We start from the raw sequence: 22,698 nt of genomic DNA on the forward strand, positions 1-22,698 counted from the left end.
CTGTTTATTAGTACTTATAAAGCACATATTCTGCATCTACATCCCTAATCCTACCCAATGCTAACAACTACCTTATTAACTATTAATAAGCAGTAATTAGGAGTTTATTGAGGCAAACATTTTAGTTTCCTCAAGGCTTACTTTGGCCTTGAGGAAACCAAACAACTAAAACGAAAAGAGAAAATGTAAAACTTAATTTATTTAATATATTAATGTATTTATTGTGAATAATAGGCTTTGCACTTAATCATGCTTTAGAAGTTTAATTAAAATTCAGTCAGAACTTTTTGCAAATAATGTCCTTGATTTTTATTTTTTTATTTTTTTGCAAATCCATAGTGTTGTTTGCTCCGGTTGTTAAGCTCATTTGCTCTAAGCTAAGTAAGGGATCAACAAAATCAATATTTGTGTTTATTATCTATGACTCTTTATGTTTTGTGGAGTAACAGTGCTTTGCCATGACTTTATGTTCTCTGTGATATATTCCCTTGACTCTTGTGCACATGGTTTGAGCATGTGAGCATGCTGGTGATTCTGTTGAACTGTGTGACTCTGGGCATGTTCCAGCCATGTGAGGACCTCAAGTGCCAGTCTGAGTGGTGTGTCGTCCTACAGGTAAGTCTCGCTCCATTATGCAGTGAGAGAAAGCTTGTAACATGATAATGTCCCTTCCAACATCATTCCAAGATAAAGTATTCCATAAAAGCATTTGGACACTTAAAACTGTAGGTATTTCATTGCATTAAATAACATAAAACCACCAAATGTTGCTAGACCTTTTCTCAGGACTAACTTCACTTCAATATTTTGCTTGTTTGCACAGCTTTCATGCATTTTAAGAGTGGATCAAGGTAGTTATAGTTAAGTAAAACTTATAATAAAACCATAAAAACATTTTCGTTAATTGAAATGAATTAAATGTTAACTGAAATAAAATAAAATATTAAAAAGAAAGCTAGTGGCCAAGGCAACATTTCTCATTTTCATTTAGTTTAACTAAATGAAAACTAAATGTACTAAAATAAAATGGGGGGGGGGGGGGAGGCGCCTTTTTTCTCACTTGACACTCATGCATTCAACCATTATCACCACGGTAAAGCTGGTCAAAAGGGACTCGTCGCTCGATTTATAGGCCGTCAGTTGGGAAATAGAATTTCTGTGAGATTTCCCAGTGCTCTGATTCATTTACCATTTTAAAAAAAACTCCCCTGATGAACGCATCAAGACTTCTCTTTTAAAACCTCTTTTCTTTCATTATCCTCATGTAAGATCGACAGAAAGAAAGGTTATAGAGATTGACCTTTAGTGTCTGATGCTTTCAGTATGTTTCCTCTGCTCTGCTTTCTTCAGGATGATGGAGTATTCACTGGATGGTCATAACGCGAGCCTATCAGCCATCCGGACTGTGAGAGTGCTCAGGCCCCTGCGAGCCATCAACAGAGTGCCTAGTAAGTGTCTGTCATGCTGGAAAATCCAGATAAAATGGGGGTATTTAAGGTGATTAAAAGTGCTATTTATGGATAATTTTGTAAATATTCAATATAATATTTTTAAAAAATTGCACTGTTTATCACACTAGTGTCCTGTTTAAACAGGAAGTTATTTTTGAAATGCTTGGTCACACTTTATTTTAAAGGGATAGTTCACCCAAAAATGAAAATTAGCCCATGATTTACTCACCCTCAGGGCATCTTAGCGTGTCTGACATTCCTCTTTCAGATGAACACAATCGCAGTTGTATTTAAAAATGTCCTGGCTCTTCCAAGTTGTATAATGGCAGTGAATGGTGCCCCTGTTTTTTAAGCCGAAAAAAGTGTGTCCATCCATCATAAAACTACTACACATAAAGGCCCTCCGAAGCGAAATGATGCGTTAGTGTAAGAAAAATATAGATTTTTTAAAAAGACTACACTCTTCTCCCCAGAGCTTTCTCTCGTGAGACTACACTCTTCTCCCCGGAGCTTTCTCTCGCGAGACTACACTCTTCTCCCTGGAGCTTTCTCTCGCGAGACAACACTCTTCTCCCCGGAGCTTTCTCTCACAATCCTACACTCTTCTCCCTGGAACTTTCTCCCACAAGACTACACTCTTCTTTCCCGGAGCTTACTCTCGCGATCCTACACTCTTCTCCCCGGAGCTTTCTCCCACAAGACTACACTCTTCTCCCCGGAGCTTACTCTCGCGATCCTACACTCTTCTCCCCAGAGCTTACTCTCACGAGACTACACTCTTCTCCCCGGAGCTTACTCTCGCGATACTACACTCTCCTCCCGGAGCTTACTCTCGCGAGACTACACTCTTCTCCCCGAAGCTTGCTCTCGCGATCCTACACGCTTCTCCCCGGAGCTTATGTTGCGCCTTCCGCTACGCCTATGTCATATACTCGAGCGCCTTGTCATGAACGTGCCTGCTTGCACGACCGGAAGCTGGAGATTACAGTTTATACATTTTTAAAAATCTATATTTTTCTTACACTAACGCATAGTTTCGCTTCGGAGGGCCTTTATGTGGAGTAGTTTTATGATGGATGGCTGCACTTTTTTGGCTTCAAAAACAGGGGCACCATTCACTGCCATTATACAACTTGGAAGAACCAGGACAATTTTTAATATAACTCCGATTGGATTCGTCTGAAAGAGGAATGTCAGATACGCCTAAGATGCCCTGAGGGTGAGTAAATCATGGGCTAATTTTCATTTTTGGGTGAACTATCCCTTTGAGGTCCAAGTTTTTTTTATTTTGCCTCAAAAAACTCCTGATTTGCTGCTTATTAATAGTACAGTAGTTGTTAAGTTTAGGTATTGTGTAAGATTAGGGATGTAGAATATGGTCATGCAGAATATGTGCTTTATAAGTATTAATAAACAGCCAATATGTTAATAATAGGAATGCTAATAAGCAACTAGCTAATTGTAAGAATTGGTCCCCATGCTAAAGTGTTACCAAATGCTTTTATCTTGTGCAAAGTGGAACAAAGTCATACTTCCCGGTCAAAAACTCAAAGGCATTGTTATGTGTCCTTTCATCTATGACTTGTGAAGCAGAGATCATCTCAGCTAATCACGTGATGTGCCAGTGTGCAGGAATGTCAACTTACAGAACACAAACTTTGACTTTTACACTCACTAATTCTGCATTTATTTGATTAACAATACAATAATATTGTAAAATATTACAATTTAAAATAAATTTTTCTATTGCAATATATTTTAAATTGTAATTTATTCCTGTGATGGCTATTACTCCAGTCTTCAGTGTCACATGATCCTTCAGAAATCATTCTAATATACTGATTCGCTGCTCAAAAAACATTACTTATTAGTAGCCTACCAATAGGGATGCACCGAAGGTTCGGCAACCAAAATTATTCGTCCAAAAATAGCAAAAAAAGCTCTTTCTGTGTTCGGCCGAATAAGTGAAAAGACCGAATAAATTGAACCGAACAATGATATGATGCGATCAAATGAGTAGGGTGAAGCTGCAGGCCCGGAGACCCAGCTGTACGCTCAGACCTGCATGCTCAGACCAGCACTCCCAGAACTATCGTTTTTTCAGACAGTGCCACCTGCTGTTTGGAAGATTATCTAACCTGATTAGATAAGATTACCTAACCTGAATTCAATTGCTGATAGATTGCAACTTACACTATTTTTCTACTATAAAATATTACGCTATGACTGAATGCATTATTATATAAAATATTACACATACTAGGTTATGATTTAATGCATTAAGTCAGGTTTATTTTTATTAATTGTATTTGTAAATAGAAATTGTTCAGTTACTTAAATATTTTCATAGTCATTTATTGTTTTCTTAATTATTAAGGATTTATCACATTCTTTAATATTGAGTTAGGGGATTAACATTAACTCTATATTTACATACAATACATTATAGTGCTCGGTGTAATTTTCTCACACCAAACTTTATTTTTGTATTCTTTTTCATGAGGTCCTACAAGTCATCGAGCTGTAAACAATGCAGAGAAAGATGGTGAAAAAAAATAATTGGGTTAATAATGTATATATATTACATATTAAATAACATCAAATAAAATAAATGCTTTACATTCTTGTTGGGGAGATTTTTCATTTCTCGAGCAATTCTGCTGTCAAATTCCTCAACTTCACTAAAAGAAAAGATAAATGCTGTTGTCAGAAATGTTGTATAACACAAAAATCCAACAGTTTTTGTACAAACAAAAATTGAAAACATACCTTGAGTGATAAGTGGGGCCCTGGAGGAACATCTCTTCAGCCTCCTGCCAAGACAAGCCCTGCAGCTCGCAAAGGCCATGAATGATGGCCTGTACAAATAAACCAATTAATAAAATAAAACATTCACACACTGCAAATATTACCTTCATGCTGGACCGATCTATTGAAATGTGCCTGCAGATGCGTTTGCACTTTTGCCAACCATGTTGGTTGGAAAACTGAGGCATCACAAAATGGACAGTGGAAATGACTGCAGCATTTTGGTGCACTGTATTAGTTCGGGCAGAGACCCTCCTTTTTTAATTGTAATATCCATCTGGGAAAAAAATACACAAGTCACACGCAAATTATTTAGATAACCCAACAGAGCTCATATTGTCAATTCTAGGCAGATTACTTGATATTTTGATGAAAATAAACTCAAGGCCACATTTTATTCCAAAGATCTTATTTGTAATTATTACAGAACTTATTTCTAATTGTTAGACTGTTATTGTGTTACTGTTATTGTCTGTGGTAGCACTTTGAGATTTGTAAAGTACAATAAAAAGAACGTACAATATTATTTTTCTTACACATACTACTACTACTAATAGTAAATGTAGTAGTAATATTAGTATGAAATAATAGTAGTTAATACGGTAATACGTACAGTATACCTACATAGTACTAAAATATTTTACAAATAATAATTGTATTATATATTATACATTTTATTTTAACATTTTTACTTTAACGTTTTTTATTTTGTTAGAAAACATATTAAGTATCCCAGAATGGTACAATAACACAGAAAATAAGAGCAAGCTGTAAATATAATAAAATAATGCTATCTTTCGACACTAATTTTGATCAAATCAAACACTGACTAAGCTAGCAATAATAGGTTACGCACCACATGTTTGAAAATAACTGGGGAGAACAAAATTCACGGCTTATTTTGTCGAACTATCTATCTAAACTGTCATTAAATACTAAAATAGGCTATTTGTTTGTTGGTGTAATAAGATGTCACATTGATTTATGCCATAAAACCTGGTAATTTTCAGGAATCGCATTAATAAAATTAATTACCTAACTCACATGTCCGATGTTGCTACTTGCTAGCAGTTTTATAATGTTTTTTAAAAAATTTTTATTGCAATTGAAAGAATAACAACAGTTATGAAGTAACATGGAGCTAACGGACAAGTTTTATAATGTTGGAAATTATTACGGTACACACGCTACAAAACAAATGTTCATCCAAACAGCAGGAGGCACTGTCTGAAAAAAACGATAGGTCTGAGCGTGCAGGTCTGAGCGTGCAGGTCTGAGCATGCAGGTCTGAGTGTGCAGTTGGATCTCCGGGCCTGCAGCTTCATAATGTTGGATCAAATAGCAACCAGCGCAGAGTGAGAGGCGCACTCTTTATTATGCAGCACACAAGTCAGCAGTGTGGAAGCGTTAAACTGTCGGAGAAAGACGCAAAAATCATTACAAGCACCGACAGCGAGAGACTGTTTAGGACTGCATCGCATGTCTTCAATGAGAAGAGGAAGGGGTGATTGTTGCTGGTTACTGTATGATGATTGAAATCGCGAAATGGCCTTAAACAATTAGTAAATAAACTGCAGAACGTTATGTTTTCTAATACACGCGCGCATTACATGTATTCTGACAGCGCTGCACGAGCTCGCAGCAGATCTGCTTGTTAACCAGGGTTCAAAGTCCAAAGCGCGAGGAAAATCTGTGCTGATACAGTCGTCAGTTGCTCAGTCACATTTTTATGAATTTTTACAAGGCATGTGACAATGCGATATGTACGACGTATTTGTAATGAAACTCATTTATAAATCTGTTTTCAACAAAAATAAGCATTGAAGTCTTCCTGAGCGTTTCCCCCAAAATAAAAGTTGAGAAAAAGCAAGAACTCTTATCAATATTCATAAATGTTAGTATTGTAGTTTTACTGTTGTTCGGTAAAATAAAATAAAAAGTAAGACAATAATAATGATAATAATCATTACAACAGCTCTGTTTTAATACATGTATTATAACATTCACACATAGTGTTCAAATTGGGATCTGTAATATTTTCTAATATTTTAAAAGAAGTCTCTTCTCAAAAAAAAAAAAACATGCCTGATTCAAGAAGGGGGTCTACTGTCACTTATTTTCAAATTAATGAATATTTGCTGAATCAAAACACTAATTTCTTGAAAACATATATATGTATATAGACTTGTAGATGTATGTAGGTAGTGTATATAGACAGTGAATTTCCCCTTTGTTTTTTGTAGCATTTTTGGAGAGCAAACATTTTAGTGCACTTTAATTTTGACAGCCACAGAAATGGCAGATTCCCTGGGCAGTGCACTTACTACTAAACTAGGAGATGGATTGAGACACACCCCTGGAGTGAGCTGTAGATTTAAACTATGAGTAAGTCTGCTCTACCACATCAGCTTTAATGACTCTGCTGTTGCCCAGATGGAGGACGAGATACCGTGATTTATTTGTCTCGGTGGAGTGTTGCCGCCAGCAGAAGTGCTTTTAGTATGGAATGATATGATTCTCTGGTGTGAATTGTGGATGTTAGTTGGAGTGCATGTGTGCGTCCATATTATTTTGTTAGTGCCGACATGCCATTTCACACCTGAAGCTGTAATTCAAATACCAAGCTAGACATTTGGCATTTGGCAGAGCAGTTCTCTATCTCTCATCTATCTGTTTACATAAGAGCGAGTTAGCATGTTCATCCTCTTCCACTATGTGATCACACGTATCTCTAGGGGGCTCATTAAAGTGTCCGAGCGACACTGTGGCTCCACGCTGTCTTTGGTGGGAGGGATACAGGCCATCAAGAGGATATACACACTCAGACAGGCCCATTTAAGGCCCTCTCCTCCCCATATCATACACTTAAATTACATCAGCCGCACACACCCACCTCAAACATATTAGTCACTCGGATCCACCGGATGCATCACTCCTCTCCAGGGGCACTTCTCACAATGATGTTTGCTGATGTTTTAATGCTTTTTGAGTGAGTGTCTTTTTGCTGCTTTTCACCATTGTTTTGTCGTCTCAAGAAAGTAGAGTAATAGACATACTGATTCATCTGAAATAAGTATGAGCATCTGTAGGTAACAGGGCATTCATTCTGCTTGAGATATCCTGAACGCTGATGCTCTCGGGCTTATCCATTCTTAGTGTGTCATTGAACACAGTTCACACCAGTCAGTCTTGATCACTGGGCCATGTGACAGTGACACAGCTGATTCACATATGCATCCACGACTGATCTTTTGCTCTTTGGTTTGTTTTTTTGGGACTGTTTATTGATTCAAATATTTTTGTGATTCATTTCATGTAATCTCACGAAACTGCATAGCGATTCTATAACAAATTCTGTTTTCCTCAAATTGATTCAAAATAAACAGGAAATGCAAACCCTGAATTCAATCAGTGTAAACTTGCTCAGCAGCCCACCTGGTACAGCATTGCATTTGAAATGTGGTGCATTCAGGTACAAGTCCTGTGAAACACGAGTCAAGACACTTGATAAAAGAGCTAGACTTGTAGAAGCAAGCTAAAATGTCATGGTTGCCTCAGCAAATGTGTTTTTATCTCACTTCTGCTTTTATAAACACTACTGGTTTAGGGTAGGTTTAGTGTACATTATTAAGTTATATATTCAAACGTGATAAAGCATTAACCTTTTAGCGCCACTCACCGGACATTTCATTTCTGAACTGCCGTGATATGTACTAAAACAACGTTGTCAGATTGATGTTCATCTCTTTCAGATAAAACTCAACGTGGTTTACCAGTGCTGACTAGATGTTTTACTTTGAGTTTCGAAAAACACGCAAGAAGCAGCTAAATAACATTTTGCACAAATGTTGCCACAGGCATGTTTTTACAGTGAACCTGAGTTGCGTCTGATGGCCATCTCATTAATGTTTGTCCAAATGACATTTTACTTCTACAGCCGGGAATATTTTTCACATACGACAATATACATACAATAAGTAACAATAAATGATAATAATTTTTAAATCAATGTTGATTAATTCTAACATAAAAGAGTGCAGATAGTTTTGTTAAACACCCCTGTTGTTTTTAGCAATCCCATAGAAAAGGATAAAGTGTTTAATGTGTTAACTGTGTTAAACAGCATTAGACAAATTCATTGAATTGCATACATTAATGTGCTATCTTTGACAGCCTTGTTTGTATTCTTTAGAACAGTATCATTTTTAACTGCCTGAAAGTTCTGATGTGAGTTTATATTAGCATGTGAAATACATTCCTTAAGCTTTTTCCTATTATGGTAGTTCTCAGCACTACAACTAGAATTCTGCATCCACTCAAAATGTGAGGGTTTCTTGTGCAAAACGCACCCCCACAATGCTACTGTAGGGTGTTGCCAAGGCATTGTTTTGTGGTTGATAGAGTGTTCTGAGTGATTGTTAGCACATTGCTATGTGGTTGCTAGGATCTTGCTGTATGGTTGCTATGGAGTTCTGAGTGGTGGTTAGCTCACCTGCAGTGAGGGATAATGGAATGGGTATTTGTTCAGTGGTTTAAGTCTTAATTTTCCATTAATGTCTGACTCAGTCAGTCCCTGTGGTCCCTCAGCAGTCCATTTAAAATATGCCATTTCTGTGCTCTGTCAAGCATTATTACAATTGGGACCAATTTAGGTTAAAAGTGTCGTTCTACAACCTAAGGTTTGCCATTTCACCATATACACTGTAAAAAGGAATTATTGAGAAAACATAAAGACTCAATGCAACCTGATACATTCAGATGGGGTTTGGGGTTTTCTCAACTATTGTCTTAAAAATTGTCCTAAGTAATGTTCGTTTGTTTTGTCCATTTTAATTTGTTCATTCGCTAAATGAAAAATGACTCTTTCAGACAGCAAATTCATCAAAGCAACTACAGATTTTTCGTTCAACAAATTTTCAGTTAGGAACAAAATAAACTGATCTTTAGTTTTGGTAGCCATAGGACACTTCATATGTGAAGTGAACTATGCTTTCTTTGTTTAGGAAGGCACAATCACCTTACAAAGCAAAAGTATCTGAGATATAGTTTTAGGAGGTTGTACATAGTACTCAACACAAACCTCAATCACAAGGACAATCAAATGTAAAAAGATGAGCTCTTCACAACACAACAAATAACTAACAATAATGACAAAAAAAAGTCAGCAAACAGCAAAAAATAACCAGTAACAGCATTATTTATGCTGCAGTGCATGCTGGGAACTTACAAACACTTAACATTTCAGCAGTATTTATCAATTTGATATTATTTCTATGTTTGAGTTTGGGGAATTCTGTTGATCTAATATGTTTTTTTAATGTAGTTTTAAGTAATTCATATTTCAGTATGTGTTTCACATAACTGGGAAATATGTAGTTGTTTTTTATAGTGTAGTTTAGTGCTCCTTTAGTTATAAAAACATACATGTCCATATGTGTCCATTTGACAGTAAGATATCATTTAATACAAAAATGTTTTTTAATCAAATGCCCATTTATTTTTCACAAAATTTACTGAAAATTCCTTCAAAAATATTGTGAAAAAATGTCTATGTCATGGCAGTTGGTAGATTTTGAAACAAGTACAACACTGTTATTGGTCAACAATGATCAGTTGAGGTTGATAATCTCAAAATATTGACTCATTAATTCATATACTGGTCTGTCAGCTATTTATACTGGTACTTTAAAAAAAAATAAGCATGTTATGCAAACCCTAAAAGCTTTATCGAATAAGCACACAACAATTAAAATTGTGTTGCATCTGTTTCTCTTTTGTTTCTGTATTTCAGGTATGAGGATACTGGTGACTCTGCTTCTTGATACTCTGCCTATGTTAGGCAACGTCCTCCTGCTGTGCTTTTTTGTCTTCTTTATATTCGGCATTGTCGGGGTGCAGCTGTGGGCTGGACTTCTTAGGAATCGGTGTTTCATGCCAGATAACGTGAAAGCGTAAGTACAGTCCTGCTCTTATCTAACCGCCAGCTTTCTTCCCCTCTTCTCCTCATTTACCCTCTCTCCACTGGGAGCATGTCAGTGCTACCGATATGATCCAAAGTGGCAGCCAACTGTTGCCAGAAGCAGAGGCATTTCAGCCGCTGACAGTCTTGTACACTGAACATTGCACCCTGGCGTAAAATCAGTGCTGAGCATCAGTCCCCGAGCACTGAAGGTACACACACCTCTAACAAAGGTATATGGGTACAAGCATATTAAATGAAAAAAGTCTTGAGAGGCTTTGATGATTACAGACTGTAGTCGTCAGAATGAGTTGAATTATAAGTCATATATTTTGATGTAATGGGACAAATTACTGCTCTCTAAATGCATGTGTTTGTGATTCAAACATGCTAGAGCAACAACAGTTTCACCTGCCAGTCCTTATTTAGAAATATAAGCCTTTACATACATACAGTTGATTTAATTTTTTGTGTCACTTAGCAGTACCATTTGTGACTATATTCCCAAACTTTTTGTGGCTTCAGAGTTTTTGTTGTTTTAAAAAATATGTTTAAACCTCATGTTCTGTTTTAAAATTAATTACATTTTCTTGGGGGCTCCAGGTACCCCAATTGTGAAATTTCCATGTAAAACATTACTCCGACCGGTTTCTAAACTATTTGACAGATGGTTCAATGATGGGTAAGAGTTTCCATGATAAAGAAAAAGAAACATCTTTTGCAAACTAGTTTAGAACATATTTGCCAAGCTTGAAGAAAAGCACTATTTATATTCCTGTTGGTTTCATGGTTTTGAAAAACGTTTATACCATATTTAAGTTTAAATGTAATGACTCTAAAAATGTCATGTGGTGTAACCGTACTTGAGTCTTGAGTACATGTGAGTGTTTACAACATTATTTAAAAAAAAAAAAAGATATACAAATATAAAAAAATATAATGAATTATTAATTCAGTGTTGGTGGAGTGGCACCACTTGACATTTTACAACCTGCACCAGACTTGCCTTGTCATAAAAAGGTGAATTTATCTGATATTTTAGAATTACTGACCTTGACACACAGTTACAAGTACATGTACACATGTTAAGATAAGGAAGATGCTGTGTGGCCTCTGAGCATATAATGTGTCATTTACAGTGTGTTTTAGTAAGTAAATGCAATATATTCCACATTGTTTACCATGTGTTTCCACAGCCTTTATAATCTGTCACACATGAGTCCGTACTACATGAATGAAGAAGGTGAGGACAACCCCTTCATCTGCTCCACCAATAAGGAGAATGGCATGCTGCGCTGTAGTCAAGTGCCCCCCCTCAAGGAGGGTGTCGAGTGCACTTTAAATGCAACTCCACCGGGACATGCCTACTCTGGCCTGGATGGGACAAGCAACAGCAGCTGTGTTAACTGGAACCAGTATTACAGTGAGTGTAAGCCCGGGGAGCTCAACCCTCACAAAGGGGCAGTGAACTTCGATAATATTGGATATGCCTGGATTGCAATATTCCAGGTAAGTTCCTCTTGGTATGGTGTTTTGTAATCCAGATCATTTCCACATCACTAATGGTCTTTTTGTTGAGTGCTGTGAGAATGAAAATGCAGTAGTAAGCATTCCAAAGCATTTAGTTATTCCAAAGATAGATGAGGCTTTTTACAACTTTTATTACTCTATTTTCATCTTGAAAGGGTAAAGTCTTGTTAAGCACGCTCCAGCCACACCGAATAATGAATCTCCTCTGAGCAAATGTCTGTTTTAGTAATTTCTGCCCCTTGGTCGGGAGGAGCTCTGCAAAGTGATTTTTGGATGGGAATGTGATATCTTAAATCTCAGCCTGTGGAAATGAAATCAGAAACGAAAAAGCTTCCCGTCGCATATTAGCATATTATCCATACTTTCAATCCATCCCCATCAGCAGAGTTGAATCACCACAGACGGACTGGTGGCACAGACCCGGTTTAAGAGTTTTTAATATGTGCAGTCATGCCCTTGTTGGAGGGGCGCATTGGGCCCGTCGTACGGACACACAATGAGACCTGGGCTCCATTCTGTTGAAAATGAATGTCGGTCTCATTTGTCCGATCGTTACAAGTGGGTCAGTCACGTGGTGTCCCTTTTGACTGGGTTATAATGACAGTACAGGATATGCAGCTATAAAAGAGGGCCTGAAGGGTTTTCACCTGTGTTAACATAAGATCCTAATAGGACCTGGATTGTACTCATAAGATGAAACCTCTGGGAGCAGGTTGTTCTAAAACGATGTTTCTTCACCTATTGGCACTTTTATGGCCAGATCAACCTTTTTTCTTTTTGTTTTAGTGGTAACTATAAAATGGAAACGTTATATCATGCCTTCATTATTTTTCATTCCTTTTTAAATATACCTTTGGTATATTTGTTTTAAAGTTGTTTCAGATTCATACTTTCAATCTTAAAAAATTTAAATCCATTATAAAAATGAAGCCTTTTAAATTTGAAAACAAAGCGCAAAAATGATACTTTAGTCTTTAATAATTAAACAATTATTGTGTGAAAATTGAAAAAATCACTTTCTACACAAATTATTAGCATTTCGCCACTGATAAAGTTAATATACTTGGAGAGAAGTCAATTCCATCAAATATTTCCATCATAGAATGCTATTAAACATACTGTAATGCATTAATTGAGGTGTGGTGGAAATGGCACTGTGATGGGCATGTTCATGGCTTTCAGATGAAATGACAGAATTCTCCAGTGGTGCAGATTTGTTGGACATTGTTAGTGGACAAGTTAACTAGTGAGAGTGTGAAAAATGTTTTAAGAGAGGTTTCAAAAATTGCTAGTAGTTGAAGAAACACCCAAATAAGGACATATTCAAGAATATTAGTGCTGTAAAAAATCCAACTCACGAGTCTTTGTTAGTCTGACATCCATTAAAAACTGAACCCAATTGGACTCTTAAGCAATATTTTAAAATTATGCTTGGTCTGGCTGTATACATTATGTAAAAGGAGTCCATAATAACTTATGTTTAAATGTGTGTCTAGAAGTAGTTGCATTTACAAAATGTTTTGAATCAGCTGTTTTAAAGCCAACTGTGTGGATGCACTGCGGAAATCAAAAAAAGAAGATTCATGTTTTTGTTTTTTATGTGAGCAACTTAAATGTGTCTCTTTAAATACCAAAATGTCTATTTTCTAGAAGCAGACAATGCATCTAATAGACAGCATAGAAAGAACTGGGGTTCAAGCATAAGGTCTAAAAAAGGTCTAAATGATACAGCTGCTTGTGAATGAAATACAGTGCTGCAGGCACAGAACTTCCAAAACAAATGACTCCATGCTAACAGACTTAACCCTGCACTACTACTTTTACTGCGATCAAACTAACAATCAGACCTCCGGCATTACTCTGTGCCATGAACTGTAAGACTTTGCTGTATTTCTGTCTGATTTATATGTCCTTAGTACTTTGTGTTCATTGGAGAGTCTTTATCTCAAAAAAACATTTCAAAATGAATCCCTAGATGATGGGAAGAAGCAGTACAGTTACAAGAGCTTTAGTGTCTAACACTTTGTTTTCAAGATAAAAATTAGAGACGTCTTTGATCTATGTGTCTAAACTAAGGTAATTTATTGAAACTTTACCTCAGGTCAGGGTGAATTAGCAGTGCTCTACATTTGAATGTGTTTAACTCATTTATCATTTATTATTCAAAAACATGCAGAAAAACAATATGCTAAACCTGCGAGGCTTTTCATTACCCAGACAAACTCTCAAAACACATGGACAGTTGGACATGTGAGCCAAGCACCTGAGACTGCTATTCTTCTTGGCCAGACTCAAGATAATGATCATTTGGATCTTCTATCTCACAGCATTTCATCTTCATTTGATCTCAATTTCTCTTCTGTTTTTGCAGGTTATTACTTTGGAAGGATGGGTGGACATTATGTATTACGTTATGGATGCCCACTCCTTTTACAATTTTATATATTTTATATTGCTTATTATAGTAAGTATACTCTAATTGAAAGCATTTCATGTTTTAAGCCTGTTTCACACCGCATACATGAGTAGAGCAAAGCAGCAGCATAACTGTAACAGCAGGCAACTGCAACATGCAGTGTAATTTTTGTAAACTTTTGCTATCAGGGTTAGGCATAATTCCCTATTTAATTCAGTTCATGAGTTTGAAATGAAGTGCTACATCCCTCGGGAAGCTGAATTTAAATTGGAACTATAGGAAGTGGAATTTACTGAATTACAATTCAGACAGGTGTGGCATTCAGGGAAATGAAATGTTCCTCAACCCTGGTCTATACATTTGTTAAATATAAAGTAGTATATATAAATTAAGTACAAATTTATGTAGGTGGCATTACAAATAGATCTGTTTGTCAGTGTGCCATATTATTTAAAATTCAGTCATTTGAATTGATAATGCCTTTTAAATTACAGTTCGGTTCCTGAATTTGAACTGAGCAGTATATATCAAACTATACACTACAAGAACTAAAAACTAAACGTTTAGTACGTTTTTTATTAATATTTTTATTCAACAAGGATGGATTAAATTGATTAAAACTGACAGTAAAGACATTTATATTGTTGCAAAAGAATAAATTAATGCTGTTCTTTTGAACCTTCTATTCATTAAAGAATCATGAAAAAATACATGGTTTTCACAAAAATATTAAGCAGCACGACTGTTGAGAAATGTTTCTTGAGCAGCAAATCAGCATATTAAGAATGATTTCTCAAGGATCATATGACACTGAAGACTGGAGTAATGATGCTTAAAATGCAGCTTTGCCACCACAGGAATAAATTACATTTGAAAATGTATTAAAATAGAAAACTTATATTGTAATAATGTTAAACAATATTACTGTTTTTGTTGTATTTTTATCCAAAATAAATGCAGCCTTGGTGAACATAAGATACTTCTTTAAAATATATATAGCCTATATCTTAGTGACCCCAACATTTAAACGGTAGTGTATACAGTATGCGTCACTTACATGTACGGTGTAAAACAGGCATTAAAGAGATTCTTCAAAGACTTCTCATGATGGTAAACTAAAGTGGCTTTTGTGTATCTCAGGTGGGTTCCTTCTTCATGATCAACCTGTGCCTGGTTGTAATAGCAACCCAGTTCTCAGAAACAAAGCAACGTGAGAACCAGCTGATGCAGGAGCAGCGAGCACGTTACCTCTCCAATGACAGCACCCTCGCCAGCTACTCTGAGCCGGGGAGCTGCTACGAGGAGATGCTCAGGTACATCAGCCACCTGTACCGCAAGGTGAAGCGCCGCGCTTCCCGCATATACAACAGCTGGCAGAGCAAACGCAGAAAGAAGGTGAACCCCAACAGCGGGCTGAGTGGGGGGGGAGGAGGAGGCGGCGGCGGGGGGGCCAATGGTCACAACAGGCACAGGGGTGGTGGACACTGGCTTCGGTCCATCCACAGCCTCATCCAGCAGCACCAACGACAGCACTGTCACCTCAGCAATGGCAGCCCCAGTCCTGTGACCGCTACGGGGCCCGGCGAGGCTCTGGAAATGAGGTCCATCGCAACGGGGCCGCAACTGACCGTGTCCTCACAGCCAACTGCCATGCACAATCTTTCTTCCAGGACTCAGTCAGTGCACAGCATTTATCAAGGTGACTTTCAGGAGGTCCTGCAAGGGCGAACAAGCGCTGCGATGGGTGTGCAGACGCTCGAGCGACTAAACGGGGGGATGAATTATCCGACTATCTTGCCCTCCCTCATTTGCAGCTATACAGGCAGCAGTTCTGCAGGAAAAGGAAGAAGAGAGTCAGATGCAGATACAGGATGTGATGCGATTGATCCATTTGAGAAGCTGCACCAGCTCATGGGAGAACATAGTGAGTTTTTCATTGCTATTGTTTTCACTTTATATCAGGTCCAGTTGTAGTCACCTCACATAGCCTGTTTTATGATAATGAAAAGCGTTCTGAGAAGTGATTGTTAGGCAGCCCCTTACCAATGTGACAGAAAATCAATACTTCAAATGTTAAAGTCATTAACACAATCTTTAAAGGAATGAGGTGAGTGCCAGCACTCCACTAGCAACTGTGGCTATCAAGCCCTTTGAATGTTATGCCAACAGTTGATTCCTCTTGTCGGACGGATAGGCAGTAAGCTTAATCTGTCATGGGAAGGAAAAGATCAGTTGGTTTTCAGTGATTTAGTCTGCTGGGGTTTCTAGTTAAGCAGTAACCAGTAACCCAAATATAAGAATCCTCGTTCTAAACCTATTTAACTTCATTTTTACCACAGCTCTCATTTAATTCACATACATTCAATTATGCAGTCGTAGGACATCAGTGATGCCAAATGTCACTTGCTGGATATCTATACAACTATTTTGAGTTTAAATGTTTCATTTGAAAACTTGAATGTAAATATAATGTTTTGCGCTAGACTGAGGGGAATTTTCTGGAGACTAAAGCGAGTCAAAATGCAGGTGTTTTTTTAATTAATGTATTTAATTTTGTATAAACAATGGTGGGTTTGACTATTTGGGCACAGAATAGAAGGCAAGATGGTGGGCATGGACCAATGAGGAGTTGTCCGTTTTCTTATTACTCCAAGAAAGATCAGAAGTTATATGGCAGCTGGTGGCATTAATTATGTGAGCTGTTGTACTAAAAATGTGAAAGATTTGGATGGAGACACAGCAACTGGTACTTGTGCATTTTGTAACTAATTGTGACATGACAAATTTAGTATGCATTTAGTGTAGATGGATGGTTTACACAGAAAAATTCTAATCAATTACTCACCTGTTCTAAATCTGTATGACTTACTTTCTTCTGTGGAACATAAAATTAGATATTTTTTAAAAAGAAAAAAATAAATCAATGGTAACCACTTTGTTTCCAGTATGATTCAAAATCTATTCTTTTGTGTTCTGCAAAAGAACGAAAGTCATAAAGGTTTAGAATTACATGATGGTGAGTAAATGACGACAGAATTTTCATTTTTGAGTGAACTATCCCTTTAAATTATGGCCTGTTCCTCACATAAAGGCTTCAGAAGTCATGAAAGATAGATGGTAGAATATTCATTTTTGGTGACTTATCACATTAAATGTGTAACACTTCAAGAAGTTACAATGACAAATTTACTGCGGCGTCCCAGTACTGTATATGTTTGGAATGAATGAGTAGAATTCAGTACATTTGGTTTTGCGTTATATTGTTTGTTCAGCCCCAGATAACCAAGGCATCTCTTTCATGCTCAAGCCAGTGTTCATTTCTATATCAGTTTGTTGCAGAATGACTATTTGTGGATTTCTGTCAACAGGAATATGTACTGCATGTTTACTTCAAATTCACTGCCTCTGCCAACAGTAATTTTTGATTGCAGCTTGAGTCACCTCCACTTCAGCGCATTACCACAGGCTAAAGTGGGCCACTGTGTATGATTACGTCCTCGGGCAACACATTAGTAGAAGAGTACAGCCACAGACATCCTCTGATTAGACCGATTAGTTTTATTTAAGATTTTGAGATCATAAGACCTAGAGAGGGCGAAGCACTTGAACAGAATACATAGAGCACTGCCTATTTTTCATGACCGTGGCTAGAGAATTAAAACAATAGACTAATAATCTAGCTGAAGTAACTGGTTTTATTGGCTTGACTGATAAAATTTAACCAATTAGGTGTGTAATAATTCAACTAAGCAACCTTACAATAAACATTAAGTTGGTTGTGGGATCTATTGATATTTGAGTTAGACGCCAGGTAGAATAAATCATGTGAATGATTTACACATTGTGCACAATCAGTCCCTCCTGAGAAATGTCCTCAATCCAGAGGGAAGTAATGTGCAAGAGAAACAGACAGATCAGTGATCATTGTTGGGGAATGCTACTTTTAAAAGCAAAATTATTACTAATTGTTACATTGTTACTTTTTATGCAAAAGTACCATTTGGAAAATGCTTCATTAACATTTTGATTAAAATTAAATCAATGTAAGATATGAGCCTTGTATAAAAGATGCATCTTATTTACTTAAAACAAATGCAATACTTAATGTGTGTTTCCTAAATGCATTGAAAAACATTGAACGCAACTGATGACTGGCTGTTTTTTCCCATGTAGGCCACAGTCGTGTGCTGCTGCAGATGGCTGGTGTGGTGCCCAGTACATTGCTTCTTGAGCTCTTGAGCTGCCCGTATTGTGCAAGGGCCCTGGAGACCATGGATGGGGAGCTTGGTGATTCGGACTACTCCAGATCAGAAGGGGACGTGATGTACGATTTCTCCCATGGAGCAGAGTTCAAACCCTGCTGTGCATCCCATCATAAAATACTGGAGGAGCGTAACCGCCTGGCTCAGTACTGGGATGACTTCCGGGACAGATTGATACGCATAGTGGATAGCAAATACTTTAATCGAGGAATTATGATTGCCATCCTCATCAACACCTTGAGTATGGGGATTGAATACCATGAGCAGGTGAGTGCAAGTGTGGCTTCTTTCATGAATAGCCTGATTTTTCAAAAAAAGCGATGTGTTTTTCATCTGCTACTGTCAGACAAGACTTATATTACATTAATATTGATTGGTGGTCAGGAAAAACAACAGGATGGTTGTTATAATCACTGTAAGGAAACAAAGCTCACTGGCAATAAAACGGACTATATCATAACATTCATCATCAGAATTTCATTGTTGGCGTGCAATGGGATTAGCGCTCTATTTCTTTTTCATTCATAAACAGTGATGAGAATTCATAGCATTTTTGGGCGAGCAGATCTAATGGTTATATAACTGTGATGTGCTGCAGTGCCTCGGATTGCACTTGTATCTCTCATGGCCGTGTTGTTTCAAGTTGCGATGTTACCACTCTTGGTTTCATACCTAATCCTATGGTTTGACATTTAGCCAATCTGATAGAGTTCTCACTGTAAGGAATGTGTGTGTATGCTTGATATCATATAAAGTGGTTACAGTACTGACATTTTCTGCAGCTGGTATTATGTAGAGGATAATATTAAAAAACTGAGTCTTGTGTATAAACTGAATACCATGTATGAGGGGAAATTAAACATTTACTGACATTGTTGTATGATAAATAAAATAAATACTCAATCTTGGATTAACAGTAAGAATGGAATACTTCCAGGGTTTCAGCCAGGTGACTCAAGTGCCAAGAAGCATGCATTTTTATGTCTTGCAAAATTGGTATTCTGTGCTGTACTAAATGTTGTTAGAATTTAAATATGTTATCTAGTTTTTTGACACAAATGAGGTTGTCAGAGGACTTGACATAGTCTTGGAAGTATTTAAAAAAAATCAGAATTTTTAGACCTTTTTTTAGAAGTGTGTTTAAAAATGTCTAGCTCTAGAATTTAAAAATGTTATCACTGACTAGAAACCTACTAAGTTATTCATTTATATAATTCTAAATATATTTTTAACATTCAAAAATACACCCGGATGCATATTTTATGGTGGGCCAACTTAAAAGTGGGCAGGGCAGGTAAAAAAAAACTGGCTCAACAAGGCCAGCAGAAAAAAAATCCTGCTCAATATAAATTACATTAGATTTGATTATTGCACTGTGAGTAATACTTGAATCAAATTAAATATTGTAACTGTGCTAAAAGGCAGTTTGGAGAGCAGTTGTTGTTGAAATAATGTTTAGCAGCTCTGGTAGAGATAAGGTTCAGCTGCACCTTGTGGTGTCACACTTGACATTACATCATTGAAAGAGCAATATTCACAATAGGAGGTATGTACGCTAATAATAGATCTGAACAAACCCTTTTATCCTACATTTATTTATGTGTGATTATGTATGATAATTGGTTGCTCTTTGACTAAAGCATAGCTTGCTGAATACCAATGTGGGGCCTAGATAGCACGTCTGCTTCTGAAGTAAAATCTTTAATCGTCATGTTACTTTAAAGAGCAGTTCATGTTGTCTAATTAAGCCAAGACACATAATAGGGATCTTTTAATCCTTATTTCAAAAGCAGAAGTGGTGAAAATAGCTAGCAGACATTTGTTATGGTGATATTGGGATTTGGAGACCTCCTTGCATTGAATTTCTTAGGTCTGGGTTAAAAAATTAACATAACTTCTTCAGTGAAATGATTGAAGCTGTAAAGTGCCTTTTAAGGCGAAACTACTTTTCTAGGTGGACGAGCTTGCGATTGTGTTACCACTGTCAGTTCTGTGGGTGAAACAGTGTTTTTGAGTTATGGTTATACTTTTAAGTATGTCTGATAGTTTTAAGCATCTATTCGTGATGCTGCTTGCTTGTTGGCGAGTGTTTCGTTATATGTTTATTTACTGTAAATGTGTTTCCCATTTGAAATTGTTGTCGGCATGTCACAAATACGGTCCTTTATGGAAAGCTGTGTCCATTTCAGAGTAAAACAAAAAGGATATTGCAACTATATATCACAACTGAAACTTTATTCTTTATTTCTTGTTATTGCAAGATAAATTATTTCCCAGTGTGGCTTTATATCTCACACTATGACTTTATCTCAAAATGTGACTTTATATCTCACAATATCAATTTAAGTTTTGTGACTTTGTTTCTCACAGTTACTTTTTGATTGTTTCCTCTGAGGTAGAAACAGGCTTTCATCGTCCACATGCACTAATGGCTGATTTCCACCAAGTGGTATGGTTCAGTACAGTACAGCACGGTACATTTCGGGACAGTACACCCTGATCCGGTTTCCACTGCCAATAGTATCCATACTTGATTGGCGTGGTGTATCCCAGAAAGTAGCGATCGACACCATTCGCACACAAAGAAGAAAGCACTACAGTGAGTCTAGCTCCACCCTTTAGGTACCGGACGACTATGCTAGGTACCGCAACGGAAGGGTCCCAAAAAAGTGGTACGGTACGGTTCGCTATTTTGGCACCTTTCACAACTTCTAAGAATGGAAACCGTACTGTACTGTACTGAACCATACCACTCAGTGGAAACGAGCCATACATCAAAAAAATTTAACTGCAAGAGGTTGACTGCAGTTAATACTGTGCACAATGTGATAGACAGGTTGTTTACAGAGTAATTGCCATTTACTTAAAATCAAATCTATATAGGTGTTTGTTCAGTACTGCCAGCTATTGGAATACATTGTCGCCATAGTAATTTTTGAGGGAGGATTACAGTAATGAGATAAGGCTGGCTGCATTGATATATGTACTGAATGCTCTTAGCTTAGCGGGAGAAAGATCAGCAACTCAGCAGAGTCTCCGCACTCTTGAGTCAATCAGCCACCTAATCGGATTTACATGGGGCCACTGACAGTCTTCATTACTGCATCAGTCAAAGTCACTTTACAGAGCCTACGCCACTGTTCACCCCATCACTGAAGACACACGCATGTCTCCACTGCACATACTTATTTCACTTTGATAAATGATAGACATGTTCATTTCCTCTGAGTCTGAATAGCTGACATGAAATACTTTTGGAAGTTGACTCATCCTGCAGTGTGATGTGCTGTTCTCCTTCTGAAAGAATTTTAAAGCCATTTGTAAGGCATTTGTTGGCTGATTCTCCAGAAAGTGTAAACACAGTGACTTGGTGGGTTTATCAAAATATTCCTCAATATTCCTCAACATAGTAACAGTGGCTCAACCAATGGCATGACTTTAGGGCGAGGCTATCGGTTTCTGCGACCAATGGCAGAGTTTTTGGTATTTCCTGTTTGCATACAACCATTTAGGCTTTTTTATATTATGCTTGAAGCTTTTATAGTATTGTATTAATTGAAAGACTTCACAAAATATTTATGCATGTAAAATTTCATTTCCCACAGTGCAGAAAATTAGCTAGTGTCAGCAAAAATGTGTGTATCACCAAAAGGTTTCCAAAAGCTCTCCCCACTTTTCATTGGTTGGTTAAACCCTTAGCCTCGCCCAGTACTTTAGCTATTGGTTGAGCAAGTCTTATTATGTCTAATGAATTCAGCTGAATAATGTATTCTGTAGAGCTACTTTAAAGTTGAAATTAAGTTTGTTTCATAATGGACTAATTTTGCATTTTGAAATTTTTTAAACCATCTATACTGTACAAAGTGCTATATAAATAAATGCGACTTGATTCCAGGCTGCTCAAATAAATTGCAATTCAACTTGATGTCACTAGAGGCACAAAAAAATTAAAAGCTGTAAAAGAAGTGTTGACCCATTGCAGGATGTTAGATAGACATTTATTTATATGTTATGCACCAAATACCCATTTACAAAGCACTTCTGCATCCTCACTTATCTTCACCCAGATTCTCATCAAAATCATACATGTATCAGTCAAACATATCATACTGTGTTTATCTTCAGATTGTCATTGAATGGTTTAGAGCTGTAAAATGATGAACATTATCTAAAATATCCCACAAAAGTCAAGACAGTGTTGTTGTTTGTCATTCCTTTTTTTCATTCCATTCTGCCTTCAGAGGTTCATAAAGAAGTGGGGGGGGGGGGGGG

At 37.1% G+C, this 22,698-nt stretch overlaps 1 protein-coding gene and 1 long non-coding RNA gene across 2 annotated transcripts in view; one reads left to right on the plus strand and one right to left on the minus strand.

The window, feature by feature from the left end:
- Nucleotides 1-510: 510 nt before the first annotated feature.
- The window catches only part of LOC107592392 (voltage-dependent T-type calcium channel subunit alpha-1H-like), a 49,515-nt gene continuing 27,327 nt past the window's right edge, over nucleotides 511-22,698 (plus strand). Inside the window, exons 1-8 of the mRNA XM_016281895.1 lie at nucleotides 511-615; nucleotides 1,278-1,285; nucleotides 1,351-1,448; nucleotides 10,051-10,210; nucleotides 11,415-11,727; nucleotides 14,120-14,212; nucleotides 15,305-16,088; nucleotides 18,338-18,693. Coding sequence (XP_016137381.1) covers nucleotides 523-615; nucleotides 1,278-1,285; nucleotides 1,351-1,448; nucleotides 10,051-10,210; nucleotides 11,415-11,727; nucleotides 14,120-14,212; nucleotides 15,305-16,088; nucleotides 18,338-18,693 — 1,905 coding nt within the window. The 5' untranslated portion in view covers nucleotides 511-522. The remainder of the gene's footprint in view (nucleotides 616-1,277; nucleotides 1,286-1,350; nucleotides 1,449-10,050; nucleotides 10,211-11,414; nucleotides 11,728-14,119; nucleotides 14,213-15,304; nucleotides 16,089-18,337; nucleotides 18,694-22,698) is intronic.
- LOC107591633 (uncharacterized) lies at nucleotides 3,923-4,387 on the minus strand. The gene is made up of 3 exons (XR_001609890.1): nucleotides 4,221-4,387; nucleotides 4,072-4,132; nucleotides 3,923-3,972 (listed from the first exon to the last, which is right to left on the minus strand). It is a non-coding gene; the product is annotated as an uncharacterized lncRNA (long non-coding RNA).

Source organism: Sinocyclocheilus grahami, unplaced genomic scaffold (assembly GCF_001515645.1).
Source record: "Sinocyclocheilus grahami isolate Dianchi unplaced genomic scaffold, SAMN03320097.WGS_v1.1 scaffold9.1, whole genome shotgun sequence".
Lineage (NCBI taxonomy): Eukaryota > Metazoa > Chordata > Actinopteri > Cypriniformes > Cyprinidae > Sinocyclocheilus > Sinocyclocheilus grahami.